General features: G+C 39.1%; 1 protein-coding gene across 1 annotated transcript in view; it reads left to right on the top strand.

Annotated features, from left to right (window-relative positions):
- Positions 1-11,597, top strand: part of LOC126272182 (uncharacterized) — a 1,390,907-nt gene extending 1,379,310 nt beyond the window's left edge. Inside the window, 1 exon segment of the mRNA XM_049974835.1 lies at positions 8,305-11,597. Within this exon segment, the coding sequence (XP_049830792.1) occupies positions 8,305-11,238 (2,934 nt within the window). The 3' untranslated portion in view covers positions 11,239-11,597.
- The last annotated feature ends 4,165 nt before the right edge of the window (positions 11,598-15,762 follow it).

Below are 15,762 nucleotides of genomic sequence, written 5' to 3'. Positions count from 1 at the left end.
AGGCTGTTAGTGACACCAAAGTTAATGTCCAGTCACTCGTGAATGAGACAAGAACTGGAATTGAGGGTAGCAAATCAAAAGCTGAAATACTTAGCTCCATCTTCAAATGTTCCTTTACAAAGGATAACCCAGGAGAATTGCCTAATTTAATTCTCATACCATTGAAAATATGACTGAAATAAGTGTTAGTGTCATTGGTGTTGAGAGACAGCTGAAATCATTAAAACTGAACAAAGCTCCAGGGCTCAATTGAATCCCTGTCAGATTCTGTACTGAACTTGCAGCCCCTCTTGTAACTTTACATATCATAGATCCCTCGAACAAAAAACCAAGCCCAGTAGTTGGAAGAAAGTGCAGATAACACTCATTTATGTGAAGGCAGTAGAAGTAATCCATAAAACTACTGTCTAATATGTTAGCACTAATTTGTTGTAGAGTCTTGGAACATACTCTGAGCTCAAACGTAATGAGGTATCTTGAACAGAATGATCTCCTGCATGCCAATCAGCATAGATTCCAAAAACATTGATCAGGTTATAACACTACTGCTCCGCTTGTTACACTGGCATGCAGTTAACCTTGTGATGACAAGGTTTATTTCTGTCACAAGGCATCCACATACAACACTACTGGGGTAGTAAATTTGCCTAATATGTCCTAGACTTGTGGTGGATGTTACCCTCTGTGAGGAGTTTAGAAGTTTGATCGAGTTTGCCTAATGGAAAAATTGGTATTGAACCTTAATTTTGTAATAATAGCTGTAGATAGACAGCAAAAAGAAATAATTTTGCAAGAAGTAACAGCAACTGATTATTGTTATATGAAATAGTTATACGGTCGCCAACCTAATTAGGCATAATAATGTAAAAAACATTATTTGTAAAGAATCTACTTTTCCTAATTTGAAATGAACTTTCATTAAATACTGTTCTGTGAAGTGCAATGAACATACCCAATTGGACAAATTACACAGTGAATATCTGCAGTTGTCACTTTAACAGTAAAGCAGTTACAAGATTTGCAAATGAGCCCTTTCTCTTGTTTAATTTAATCATTACTTTTGCCTTTAACTAATATAGTCTATACTTGCTCTTCACAACCCACACAAGACCAGGTAGCACATGATAATAGTGAAGTACAATTAGTTACACATTTACTATACAAAATCAATAATGAGACATAGCATACAAATCTTCTACCTTTGACTCTCAGTAATCACTTCAAGGTTCATTAACCAGAAACTTACTCATCTGATTTATCCTCTTTATTTTGATGGAAAAGAAATGTGGTCCCACAAACTATCCCTTTCATTGTAACAACAAAACTGGACACACTTCCAGAATTATGTAGCATTAAGGTAGAATTGGGTTGCTCCTGCATCTGAGATCATTAAGCTTGTACTAATTTTAACACTATGATTTTTAGAGATTTTCCCAAATTGAGAGCACCCTTTTACAGCCACGTATTAATTACGAGGCCATTCCATTCCAATTGCAATATTGTAAGTTTCGCTCAGCACCTGCGCTGGTTACTCGTCAGTTACTTGCTACCGACCGACTACTGTACCCTCACACTTGCCACCCAGACTGAGCACCACATCCACCTTTTCCTAGGGCACCAGCTCACTTCCCTTGCATAGGGGAACTACTTTGGCTTTCTCTTTATATAACACAAAGTCCCCATGCATGAACCAGTTATTTCATAGTTGCCAGCAAACATATTTTTAAAAAGCTCATTATTTAAACATATTAAGAAGTCAACACAAATGTACATAATTAAATACTGCTTCCCTCCAAATAAAACAAAGAACTTAACTTGCAAAGAGTAAACATGTCACACTACCTTTCTGCTTCTTTATAGTAGATCAAGGACATTTCATAATAAGGAATATACACTTGACAATATGCAGGATTAATCAGTACAAGTTATTAACAATATTGATTGTAGTGTTACAAGGTGAACCCCAACTTGCACTTTTCTCACATGACATACTGAAAGTTTTGGACCATGGCAGTCAGGCAGATGGAGTATGATTTCTGAAGAGTGTTGACTCAGTACCTCATATACATTTATTGTCAGAAGTACAATCATATGGGATATCAAGTGAAATTTGTTACTGGATTTAGAATTTATTGATACAGAGGACCCAGCATGTTATATTGTATGTAGAGTCATATAAGGTGAACTTCAACAAAAGCAAAATGAAGATAATGGAATGTAGTCGAATTAAGTCGGGTGATGTTGAGTGAATTAGATTAGAAAATGAGACACTTAAAGTAGTAAAGCAGTTTTGCTATTTGGGGAGCAAAATAACTGATAATGGTTGAAGTAGAGAGGATATAAAATGTAGACTGGCAACGGCAAGGAAATTGTTTCTGAAGAAGAGAAATTTGTTAACATCGAGTATAGATTTACGTGTCAGGAAGTCATTCCTGAAAGTATTTGTATGGAGTGTAGCCATGTATGAAAGTGAAACATGGATGATAAATAGTGTGGACAAGAAGAGAATAGACGCTTTCGAAATATTTTGCTACAGAAGAATGCTGAAGATTAGATGGGTAGATCACATAACTAATGAGGAGGTATTGAATACAATTGGGGAGAAGAGGAGTTTGTGGCACAACTTGACATGAAGAAGGAACCGGTTGATAGGACATGTTCTGAGGTGTCAAGGGATCACAAATTTACCATTGGAGGGCAGTGTGGAGCGTAAAAATCATAGAGGAGGCCAAGAGATGAATACACTAAGCAGATTCAGAAGGATGTAGGTTGCAGTAAGTACTGGGAGATGAAGAAGCTTGCACAGGATAGAGTAGCATGGAGAGCTGCATCAAACCAGTCTCAGGACTGAAGACCACCACCACAACAACAACAACAACAACACAACAACAGTCATCATCAGATGTCGAAGCAACTTTGGGCATGCCTCAGGGAAGTGTGTCGGGGTCCTTGCTTTTCATGTTGTATATGTAAATATTAACAGTAACCTCAGACGTTTTGCAAATGACATTTCTGTGTAGTGAAAAGCTGACTGAAAGAATAGGCATAAAAATTCAGCTCTGTCCTTGATAACACTTCAAACTGGTGCAAAGACTGGCAACTTGATTTAAGTAGTCAGAAGTGTAAAATTGTGCACTTCACAAGAAAAGTAGTATGCTATGACTGTATCAGTGAGTCACAGAATCAGCCAACTCCTTCAAATAGCTGAATGTAATGCTCTGTAGGGATATGAAATGGCATGGTTATATATGCTCAGTCATGGATAAAGCAGGCTGTGGAATTTGGTTTATTGGTAAAATACTGGGAAAATGCATTTAGTCTGCAAAGGAAATTGCAACCCATGTGGAATATTGCTCAATTATGGGGGACCCATTCTAAATAGGACTAATATGATATTCAACATATACAGAGAAGAGCAGCACGAATGATGCATGGGAGAGTTTTCTTTCAAAATTTGGCAGTTTGCTAATTTTAATATGTTGCTAGCTAGTCTGGATATACATTTGCATTTCAAACTACAAATCTTCCAAAAGTAAGGAAATTATGAAGAAAAATATTAACAGTGTTGTTGTAACTTGAAAATTAATTTTCTAAAGGTGACGAATTTCAAGGAAATTAGAAAATATACTGCATTCCTTAAAAATAACATCTGACCCATATATACATATAATAAGGGAAAGGCAACCACTTACCTTCAGCAGACTGATGAGTGGAGCACAGAAACACATAATAGAAAAACAGAATTCACACTATCTTTCAAGCAGTGGCCCTTTTTCCAGCAATAGCACATACATTCATACACACAAAATATCACAGACAGTGAGGAGGTACAGTGGTTAGCACACTGGACTCGCATTCAGGAGGACGATGGTTCAATCGCGCGTCTGGCCATCCTGATTTAGGTTTTCCATGATTTTCCTAAATCGCTCCATGCAAATGCCGGGATGATTCCTTTGAAAGGGCACGGCTGACTTCCTTCCCTAATCCGATGAGACCGATGATCTGTTTGGTCTCTTCCCCCAAACATCCCAACACCTAAACACACACTCCCATGGCCATGGTGGTTGGCTTTCCGTTATGTTACTCATACTTATTGCATCCTCCGGGAATTTCCTTTATTGTAATAAATCTCAACCATAAAATTAGTGAATTAGCTCACAGGCTATAACAAATTTCCTCAAGTATTGTAACAGAAAAACATTGAATTGGTGACCATTTTGACTGAACTATGAAGCAGTATCTTTCTTTCCTTCCAAATGAAATTTCATTCATACTCTCCAAATTGGTACAGAGCTTATTTTTGTGTTTTTTATATTTTCTGAAGTGCACTTTTTTTTTAATTTAGCAAATTTTGTTTTGCCTGCTCATCACATGTGCTCCTCAGTATATCACCAAAAAGAAATGCATTCAATGAGTATAACTTAATTTTACTGAACAGAAATGAGTTTGTTAAGATTATTATGTAAAACAAGGGAAAAGCAACTACTTGCCTATAGAGGAACAATACATGAGGCACAGAAACACAACAGAAAACAGCATTAACGCTGGATTTCAAGCACTAGCTCTCTTTCTAGCAGTGATACTCCCATTGACACAGTGACCCACTCATTCACACATTCCCATGGCCACAGCAAGAATATTTATTGATATTGGATTATTTAAAGCAGTTGCCTGAACTGACAGATGTGGTAGGTAAGGATGCAAGGAGGGGGAAGTGGGAAACAGGCAAGTGTTTTGACAGATGAGTTCATGGTTGCACAAGTAGGCAAAAAGAGTGCAGAGGATCCTACAAAAGGAGATGTAGGGAGAAGAGGTGGGGTGGGGGGGTGCAAATGGGAGTAAGATTAGATGAAAAGGGGGGAAGGAGGGAATAGGGGTTGAAAAGGAGAGGGAGAGGGCAGTGCATTATCTACATGGAGAAGGGAAAAGACAAGGTTAGGCAGTGAAAATAGGTTAGTGGAGGTTTTTGTCAGGGGGATTGCAGGAGCACAAGATGTACTGGAGAACCAATTACCATCTCCGAAGTTAAGAGAAAGCTGTTTTGGAAGGGAGTGTCCAAATGGCCTGTGCAATGAAGCAGGTGTTGAAGTGTGAATTTGTGTTGTGCCACATGTTTGACAACTGGATGGTGAAGTGATGGGTAAGGATATTCTGTAAGTTGGGTTGGAAGTAGAACACTACTTTGGGAAATGTGGGTAGGATTTTGGGTAGTATATGCAACATTCTCTGGACACGATGAGAGGTAGTTGAAACCCTAGTGAAGCATGTGGTTGAACTTTTTGAGGCCAGGGTGATCAGAGGAATGCTGGTTGATGGTTGGTTAACTGGTTTACTGATGTCACAGGAGAAGGTGGTATGGGTGACTTGTTTATGGGTGAGCTGGATACAATATGGTCTGTCTGATAATATTCTGGAAAGGTTATTGCTATATTTTGACGAGTCCTGCTTTCCACTGCAGATGTGGCATCCACAGATGACGAGGCTGTAAGGAGAGTCTTTTTAACGTGGGATGGGTGACAACTGTCAAATTGGAGGTTATGAGAAATTTATCTTCTTTTGTAGATGTCCTGTAAACAATTTTTTTTAAGTTTCTTTTGTATCCTACCATCATTTCCTACCACCTTCGCTCCTTCATATCTCAAATGGCTTTCTACACCTAATCTTGCATTGAATCTGGAATGTAATATTTTTATTGCTAACTATTTGTGTTTATGTTTCATCTTGTGAGTTACACAGGCATTTAATGAAGTCATCAAATGCTTTTACAGTATTCCTCCATTGTTAGTTATTGTGCTACCCCCTCTTACTGGATGAGATTTGATAAATTTGTAACACAAGCATCTATTTGTTTTCTTTATTCTCATGTCACTCTTAAACATTTCTGCCCTGAAATTTTGATTATTGCTTCTCACATTGTCTGAAATAAATTTATGAATAGTTTTATTTAATTCATCAAATTCTGAGATGTTGCTATCATTGTCTATGCAAAACTTGCACTTTCTCTTCGATAGTTGCCTTCATACACACACACAAGAAGGAAGACAGACCAAGAGGGAACACATGCCTCCCCCCCCCCCCCCCCCCATCCCCACCCCCCACCCCACCCCTTGAAATCTGGAGTACAGAGCTTTTATTCATTAGAATTCTCTTACACCATGGAAAACCATCAGTTCTCCGAAATATAATATGTTTTTTCAGTTTTTTGTGTGAGTTATAAAATTTAGTTTCTGTGGTATGGTACATCTCAAAGTTCCCCAGGTCATTTATATCAAAATGACAATTTCATATACTTTCCCCTGCCCCATGGAAAAATATGTGTGGATACCCTTTGTTCCTTTCTTTATTTGAGCCATATATTCTTCTTCCATTTCTTTACCTGCAACATCTTTTGCTATTTGCGTAAATACCTTTGTAAACAAATTACCTATTTTTCTGCTGTTGATATAATCATCTGCTGCATTTAATTTGTTCTGATATACCTCTTTATTCTTAAATAAATTCTCATAATCAACATAACTTTTTTCCTTTCCATCCATTTTTACTCTGGATCTTATGAATCAAGTATGACTCCAGATTTTAAAATGAATCAGAACTGTCCAAACCCAACATATTTCTTCATTGTTTGATAAAACTGTAAATTTTATTTTTAGTTTCATTTGGTCCTTGTAAGTTCATTTTCTGTTTGTTCTATAACTTTTGTCCTGACATTAAAGTGAACCAACATTATTTTGTCATTTGATTTTCTATCTGCCACTTACAATATTCTGACTTACATGTTGTGGGAAGAGAAAATAGTGGACTTTTGTGGAATCACTGGCAGAAATCTGGAGTTGAAATAGAAAGAATAAGACTGCCACTAAGAAAGATAGTGAACTATTTATAAAAACATGAAACAGAATCTTGTATACATTCAGAGAGATGAAATAATAGTGAAAAATTTTAACTGAACAAGAACCAAAATGAAATGGGTTGGACAGAGTGAAAGTCTCTAGAAATGTGTTAACTAAATGGAGAGATTGCAAAGCAACAGAATATTTTATAGTATCATATAACAGAGGAATTTAGGGGCCAAGAACAAGTAATGTGAAGGAAGTAGTAGTTTCACTTCTGTTCTAGACAACATTCCAGATAATCTAGCTCTCAAACATGACATGCTGTTCTATGTCAGTATTTGATTCCAGCAGAGCTCTTTCGTTGAAGAAAACAGCCTCAGCCCCCCCCCCCCCCCTCCTCCCCCAACCCCCTCTGCTTATTGCTTCATTTACTTTGTGTGCTCATGCTTCTGAAATAGTGGAGTTGTTTTCAGTTTAATTTTCATCTTTGTTAAAAAAAAAAAAACTCTGTACTCCCCAGATGGGATTGCTCTGCCAGTAAAGGCTGCGGACTGACTTGGGAATGATAGGCTCATGATTCCCAAGATGTAGATTGGTCAACACCGGCTCTGACAAGAGAATTCTCAGCTGTGAGAGATTTTTAAAATTCTCATTTATTTAGTTCTAGGTACAGCCTTAACATAAACCCAGTAGTTGGCATCTGTTATATAGCACTCCATCACACTATCAGTTGTAAGATGACGGTGGTAAAATGTAAAATTGAATGTTGTGATCAGGACTATGCATATAGAAAGGTAACTTACTTCCAGAAACCTACAGTAAATACTGCATGTTATCATAGTTATTGGGATAGCTGCAGAAATTGTTTTAAATAAAATGGCAGAACTTGTCTAAAAAGTCACTGTTTTGCTGCACAACTATGCCCAACCACTTAACAGCAGTTACGCATTGTTGAGCATCATATGGGAAGTACTGAACTGATAATATTGTCCCTAACCTTCTACTGCAATCTGACACTCATTAGCTAGAGACATGACACTTTCCTAGAAAGAAACTATAACAGTTGCTTCTTGTCTTTGCCTGTCCCTACCTCTTCAAATCTCCTTGCTGGCACTAGGAAGGCCATATTTCTGCATGGATCTGAACCATTATTTAGCCATGTTGAATACTATATTAGGACACCAAATGTTCATGAAATTTGTTGGACAAATATAATATTGGACAAATAAATTATAATGGAGTATCTGGTATTGAAAATGTGTAAGAATGACTTAACTATAATGATCACGCAGAAACTCTTCCACGATCAGTTAAAACTAAAATTTTTCTTGAGCAGCTCCATTCTTGTTTGAACGTTTCATTTGTTTCTCTGAGGTGCATATTTTTATTCTGTCAGACTAGTCATTACTTTAGGTAAATTTACTGTTATGTCACTATATACCTGATACAGATATTTTCTGTTTCCTAACAGACGGAGTACAAGTACTGTTATGACCTGGTGCTACATTATGTTCTACACTATCTAAACAAGGACATGAAGGAGAAAAAGTGAGAATGTGAGCAGGAGAAGCTCTGGTTCGTGGAATTCGGGCGTGGCTCTGCACTGCCACCATCATCGCCTGACAACTCACCGACATGGGGCGGAGGTGGTGCAGGAAGTGAGACAGATGGTGGTGTGAGCAAGGATCGCTGGTCGTGTTGTTCGTGTCGACAGGTGGTGTCACCGTGCTGTGCCGAGACAAATGGAGCACGTGCCCGAGACCGCACCCCACAGCACAAATCGGCGGCTTCAACACCGTTGACTCCACAGCCGCCACAACTGCCACTGCTTCCCCCACAACCTCCGCCTGCTCAAAGTGCCTCAGGTCCTGTGCCTTTCCCAGTGGCATGGCCTCGCTACTCTGGTAGTGTTGTGGCGGGTACGTGTAATCTCGCCGGTTACGATCTGTTCTCACCCTGGGATGACCATCCACCGCCTAATGCCACTGTATCGGTACCAGTCCCCAACCCAGCTCCTCCCCATGTTCCTATCCCTACCCTTGCTCCTGCCAAACCAGCACCAGCAGCAGTGAAGCCGCCACAACCACCTCCGTTGCCGACTCCACCACTGCCGGATAAAAAAAAAGATCTTCCGAGTTACTTTTTCTATGGCCCACAGCGCAACAAGCCACGTGGTTACCGGGTTAATGGTGGTTCAGGTGTCTCCTCTGCTGGTGGTGTAATAAGATATGCCAGACGCAGTCTAGCTTCTGTCACCGAGCCAGCTGCACAGGCGTTCTCAGCACCCGCAGCTCCTGCAAGTGGCCCTCGCTGGCGTGCAGATGCTGCTGTAGTGGGTTATGGTGGTAGTGCTGGACGTGTCAGTGAGGCAGTGGCTATCCCACCACCCTTGCGTGGCAGGGGTCGTTACTGGAAACGGGGTCATAACCGTGCAGCAGCAGGCCGTGCAGGCATCTTCTGTAAGGCTGGCATATGTGTTGCCAGTGTCAGTCTACCTGACTACCGAGAGAGGGTGCCGTGCACGTACGATGCTTGTCGTGCTGCTGCTGCTTGCACTGGTAACGTCAGCTCACGTGATCTACAGGCAGGTGTCACCCCAAATGGCACACGTATACGTGTTCAGGTGGAGATCAATGCCCGGCCTGAGGATTACCACCGTGAGGTCTTGGCTGCACCCACTGAGGCATTTCCAGTCAGTGATGCCATGGCTGCAGCTGAAGACCGGGCAGTTCGCAGAAGACGCAGCCCAGGCTTCTCCCGCCGCGAAGGCAGCAGTTGTGCTACAGATGCCCTTCCTGCTATCCATAAATTGGCAGTCAGTGGTGGTGGGAAGGAAGGCGGTTCCAAAGAGCTCAGTAGCAGTTCAGGTGTGACAGGGAAGACTCCCAGCAAAAGAGGTCGTAGTTTTTCTGCTCCTGGTGGTGGCAGCAAGCCATCTACTGGTGGTGAAGAGGAAACTGCAATCTCCACTGCTGCAGGAAGCAGCAGTATTGGCGAATCTGTTGTTGCAGCTGCAGCTGCTGCAAAAGACCTGCCATACATTGATAGTGTCTCCAGTGAGAATGATGTTGTGTTTGCCGGTGAAGTAAGTGAGCGCACACTGGCTGGAGATTCGGACAGCATGCCTGAGGATGACATGGGTGATGAAGAGGGTGAAGAAGAAGAAGATGAGGAGGAGCAAGAAGAAGAGGAGGACATAGAAGATGAAGATGTAACTGCTGGCAGTAGATACTCAGTGTGTGCAGAAGACAATCAGGAGTGGCCTTTTGATACAGTGGCAGCAGCACAGCGAACACACAGTGAGCACTATCTGGATGGTGCAGTGGAGCACTTCCCTGGCACTTACAAAAGTGCGGAATGTGTCCGGTACATTTATACCGATGGTAGTGGTAGCCTTGTTGCCCCTTCCCTGTTCCCTGATGAGCCATCTAGCTCAGTCAGTGATGAGAGTGAGTGTACACAATGTTACAGTGACCATCCTATCCGTGAGTTCACGAGAGAAGCACGTCCTGTTACTAAAGCACGTTCTGAAGGTGGCATTGTCATGGCTGCTGGATCACTGCCTCTGGCTGGTTACTGTGCAGAATGTGATGAGCTAGTAGTACTGCCTGCTCCACTCACACCAAGGGTGCATCGTGGCGATATTGGAAGCAGCAAAGGCCTACTGCTGACTGATGATGATGTTGATGATTTTGAGCTGGATGATGATGAGGAGGAGGAAGAGGGCACTGAAAAAGAAAAAAATGGTAATGTTAAGGGTGAGGTCAGAAGTAATGATGGCAGTGATGTCACCAGGACTGCTCCTGAGAAAACAATAAATGATGCTGATATCAAAATTCAAAATGCATCTGTTGCCACTCCAAAACCTGTTCCATCTGACATGAGTGGAGCAAACAAAGCAGAATGGGTACGATGCCTTGAAGATCGTGATAAGGTTTCTGATAGTAGACGGGGTGACTTGGAAATGAAAGTTGTAGGTGATGCCATTGTCATTTCAGCTGCAAGACTGACTGGTGGCCGCCAGAACTCTAACGAATCAGGAGCCTCTGTTGCTGACAGGACAGCTTCAACTTCAGTAAGTGGAAGTCAGGAAGGAACACCATCTTATAAAGCACCAAAAATAAGTGGGACTGGAATTGCAAGAACTACTTCACCAAGAACACAGAGTGGAGATGGTGTTCAGAATGGTGAGTCTCTTATTGTTGCAGGAAGAGCTTCTAGACCACGAACTCTTGAAGGACTCCAGTGCTATACTAGTAACAGTGGACCTAGAGGAGTCTCAGGTATGGTTGGAACAAGGACTACTTCAGAAGTTGCTCACAATTGCGAGTTGCCTTGCAGTGACACTATTGCTCGCAATAGTGATCTGCGTTACAGGGAACAAATGAATTGCTTTCCATTCTGACAGTGGATTTTTCTTTTTTCTCGTGTTTCCTCTTGTGTGGTGTGCCTGGACGGAATTGCTCTGCCTGACCTTCAGACATTTGAAGCGACAGTCTGACTGTATGCATGGAGACATTTTCTGAATGAATAGCGTACTAAGTCTGTTACTTCAACAAATCACGAGATTCCTTTTGCAGATATTGTATTAAATGTGAAAGTATGATATTTGTGTCACAGAGATCATATAAAGATTGATGGTTGTGACTTTGGATTCGCTGTCTTCATATTGACAGAACATTTCATTACAGGTTTCTGTGCACAAACGATTTTTAAAGTGCATTTTGAGCATGAATTTTGTGGATGGTGAAATATATATTCGTGTGCCAGTGAAACTGTTTAAAGTAAGTTGCACAAGACAGTACTATATGATTTTTACAAACATTACTGACTCAGATCATTTTAAGAGGTAATTTTTTTATTCTGTGCAAAATATTTGTCATGACTCAGTGAATGTTTGTAGCAGCATTTTGAAAATTTGGTTTCTTGGAAAACAAAAAATATGTTGTGTGTTGAGGAGTGTGAAACTTGTAAGGAATGAAGTGGTACTCTCTTTTCAGAGCAAATTCCAAATTCTAATCATTCTTCTGCCAGCATCTTGCATCAGTTTGTTCATATTTCAAAAAAAAAACTAATTTTCAGGTATAAAAACAAAAAACTACAAAAGGAAAAATCAGTTATGTTAGATTCATAATGAAGAACTGTTGTTAAGTACAGGTGTTGAAAATAATAAATCTGCAAGAGGTGAATGATATGTCTGTGCTGTTAGTGCCTTTCCTGTTTTCATTCTGCCATTTAAAACTTGCACATGCCCTAAACCAATTAAGGGACTGCTTTGAATGCAAAAGGGTGAACTGCTAAGTGACTCTTCAGAGCAGTTATAGACAGCACGTCTGGTAGAATAATGCAATGAGGACCAGCCGTTACACTTAAGTGATTAGCCAGCAATTTTGTGGGGTGTAGGTTTCATTCATATGTCATTGTGAAGAAGTACTACTATCACTTGTTTTTCCTTAATCTTATTTACACTGGTTCTAGTTATACGTTTGAACTGAACTTGAGTGTAAAATGTGTCTGACCAACTTCCACATTTTAAATTCCTTGAAATAGCGTATTTTAATATTAACTAGAAATAAATATTGGTATATTTTTACGTAAAAATGACAGTAAATGGATGTGACATTTTTTCATCACATCCTCCAACGTTGACTTGAAATATAATACATTGTAATTATAATCTATTTTTAATATACATAGCCATCTTCAAGAATTATATTTCAGTACTTTATTAAACATCTATACATGGAATGTTGTAAATGACACTAAAAAAATGAGAGAATCTTACAGCTTTGAAGGAATATATGAGGAGAAAAATGTGGTCTAATGACATTTGCAAATTTTGCTGTGAAGACAGTTATATATATATCAACACATTCAGTACTTGCAAGATTGTGTTTTAACTAAAGATGCACTTAATCTGTTAAAGTTTTTATTGCATACATGACCTGATCTTTTACCATAAAAAAGTATGTTGTTTCTCTTTGCATCAGTCATAATGTATGTAGAAGGAACACACTTCTTGTTGGTGATTGCATCACATATGAGATGCGTATGTTTAGGAGAAAATATCTGTGAATTTCATACTGGGATGCCATTTTCTACTAATGATATTGTCCTGATCGACATAAATCCAAATTTAGATGTGTCAACAAAATCAAATTTGTATTTGCTTCCTTATGTTTTACAATTCATTTGAAACATAAACACAATATATGAATCTCAAAATTTTTGTGTATGACCACTGGAATAAGTACAAAGGTAAATATAACCAGTTAAACTATGTGACAGGAATGTGAATAAATGTATGTGCATTCACATGTTGTTATGTACTGTTGAAATACAAAACTACAAATGCTGCTGCTTTTGTGGGTAGATGATATTGTTTCAATAATTTCCTATAATATATAAAAGTTAAAGTGAAATAATAATACTGTTAAATATTTAAATATATTTCAGATTGAGAAAATATTCTCATTTCAAAAATTACATTTATTCCATATTTAAATGTTGATATTTGACTGCATTACTGCATGCTAAATGTAATATAATTTGAGGCATTGTAATAATGTGTAGCCTGTTGCATGTTCCAATAATACTGCTGCATATTACTTTTAAGTTTCACTGTGGAATTTGCTGTATATTTCTTGTATTGTTCATTGTGTTCCAATTTGTGGAATCACAGTGGTGCGAATCTGAGACGGAATTGGCAGTGTATTTAATTCTTATACCAAAAGTGGTGTGACTCAACTCTGTCATTGTAAGCATAATTTCTTTCTACAACAATACTTTTTTGTTATCAAATCTCTAATATTCTAAATAAAAAGGTTAAACACTGGCAGAGCATTAATAATAATAAACACTACTGTGATTTTGAGAATGAAATGGTGATAAGGCAGAGTCATGTATGTGTATTCAATTGGCTTCCTGAGGCTTTGGCAATGTGAAGCTACTGATTATATAGCTGGCAATGTATACAAGCCTTCAGTATATTGTTATTCTTAACAGCATCTAAAACAAAACAAAAAAATATGCAGCATAATCAAAGTCCACTCCTTAGGATGATGCTGACAAATAGGCTCTGTGAGAGAAGTAGATGGTGTATAAATTGAAGGTTGTGAGCCTTTTAGCCAGAAAATCCATATTTTTCCATTACTGGCACTGAACAAAAAGATAAATACATTTTTGGGCTTTTCTCATCTTTCTCCATTGGCAGATATTATTTACTTTACCAAATATGTCAATCAGGTGTTATAAAAACACAATTTTATATACAAAACATCAAGTTTTCAGGGTCCAACAGTTTAATATATATGTCAGCTTAGCTTTAATGAATCACATGGTCAATATATCCCAGCAGATAGACAATCATATTTGTGCAGAGTAACAAGAGTTAGAACTTGTGTCTCTTTGTTACAACACTCTTCACATGTCCATTTCTTTACATTCTCCATTCTCTACAGAACAAGTGGTAACTACATTTATTGTACCTACCTATGTGTTCTGTTTAAAGTGTTTTCAATTGCTTCCAGGATGAGTCAAAAACTTGTTAATGAAGCTATTTTAATATTAGTACATTATTGTTACATGGCAAAGTATCCCTTTTGTCATTGCAGTAATAACGAAAAGCAGGAAAAATTCTACAGCATTATAATGGCAGAATTTGATTTTGTTTAATCAGCATGTGCCTCAGTTGTGCATTGGAACTATGAATGACCTGCCTTATACCAGAAGTATGTGCTCAGAATTAATGTCATCATTGTTCCAGAATGCCATGTGAGCCCCTGTAAGACACAAATCCATATATGATGCCATTTTCAGAAGTTTTCTTCTTCCTAAACTTGCAATTCTGAGTGTTTTTTGGAATTTTTATACCTTGTGATCCAAATGACTGAATTTAAATAAAATGTTAATGAGCAGGAAAAACTAAACCGTGTACAGAACCTCATAAATAAATGTTCTTTATGAGAACAACCACCTGTGATGCTGGTTAGAGTGCCAGAAGACTCAGTTTCCTACACATTGTTTGTTATGCCCTAAAAATGAATAAGCTTGAATAAATTATATTAGTAAAAAATTAATGAGTTTTTTGTGTGTCATGTGACTTATTTGCTATTCTACCCAACATTAAATTTATCTCCATGCAATATGAATGTGTTCTGAACTGATCTTACAAGAAAATGGATTAGGCACATCTTCCCAGTATCTTATAGCACCTTCCTTGCCCAGACATTGCTTAGGATCCACTTTGGTCCATGATCTTTCCACTGCCATTGACAGTGCTCTGAACAGGGGCAAGGCATGACACGTCTTGCTCACCAGTGTCACAGATGTGCACCATATGTTTGAAGTCAGATCATCTGATGGGATGGGGAAACAGAAGCAACACAATGCCATAGTGTAGCTCATATTAGCCCACATCTCATGGTCGTGGGGTAGCGTTCTCGCTTCCCGCGCCCGCGTTCGAATCCCGGCGGGGTCAGGGATTTTCTCTGCCTCGTGATGGCTGGGTGTGGTGTGCTGTCCTTAGGTTAGTTAGGTTTAAGTAGTTCTAAGTTCTAGGGGACTGATGACCATAGATGTTAAGTCCCATAGTGGTTAGAGCCAGCTCATATTATTTTGATAGTATGTGGGAGTGATCAGGTAAGACATTGTTCTGTTGCAGGTGCAGGTAATCTATGGCATTCTTTAGGTAAACAGATGAAGTATGTGACTAGAAAGCAGTTTCCTGTATAGTTCACAAGTAAAAGATGATAGGAGACATGTTAGGGACTCCATTGCATCATGTATGATCACATCCCAAATGAGAGTAACACTCTGCTTGCCTTAATGGTATCCTTTTTACAACTGGGATGCATCAAATTGTATGGTTTTCAGAGTCCTTGTACCCTGCCATTAGTGTGTACCAACAGTGTTCATCAGTCAGGTGACC

This window comes from Schistocerca gregaria, chromosome 5 (assembly GCF_023897955.1).
Source record: "Schistocerca gregaria isolate iqSchGreg1 chromosome 5, iqSchGreg1.2, whole genome shotgun sequence".
Classification (NCBI taxonomy): domain Eukaryota; kingdom Metazoa; phylum Arthropoda; class Insecta; order Orthoptera; family Acrididae; genus Schistocerca; species Schistocerca gregaria.
Note: the sequence above shows the minus strand (reverse complement) of the source record. Positions and strands in the feature narration are given on the sequence as shown.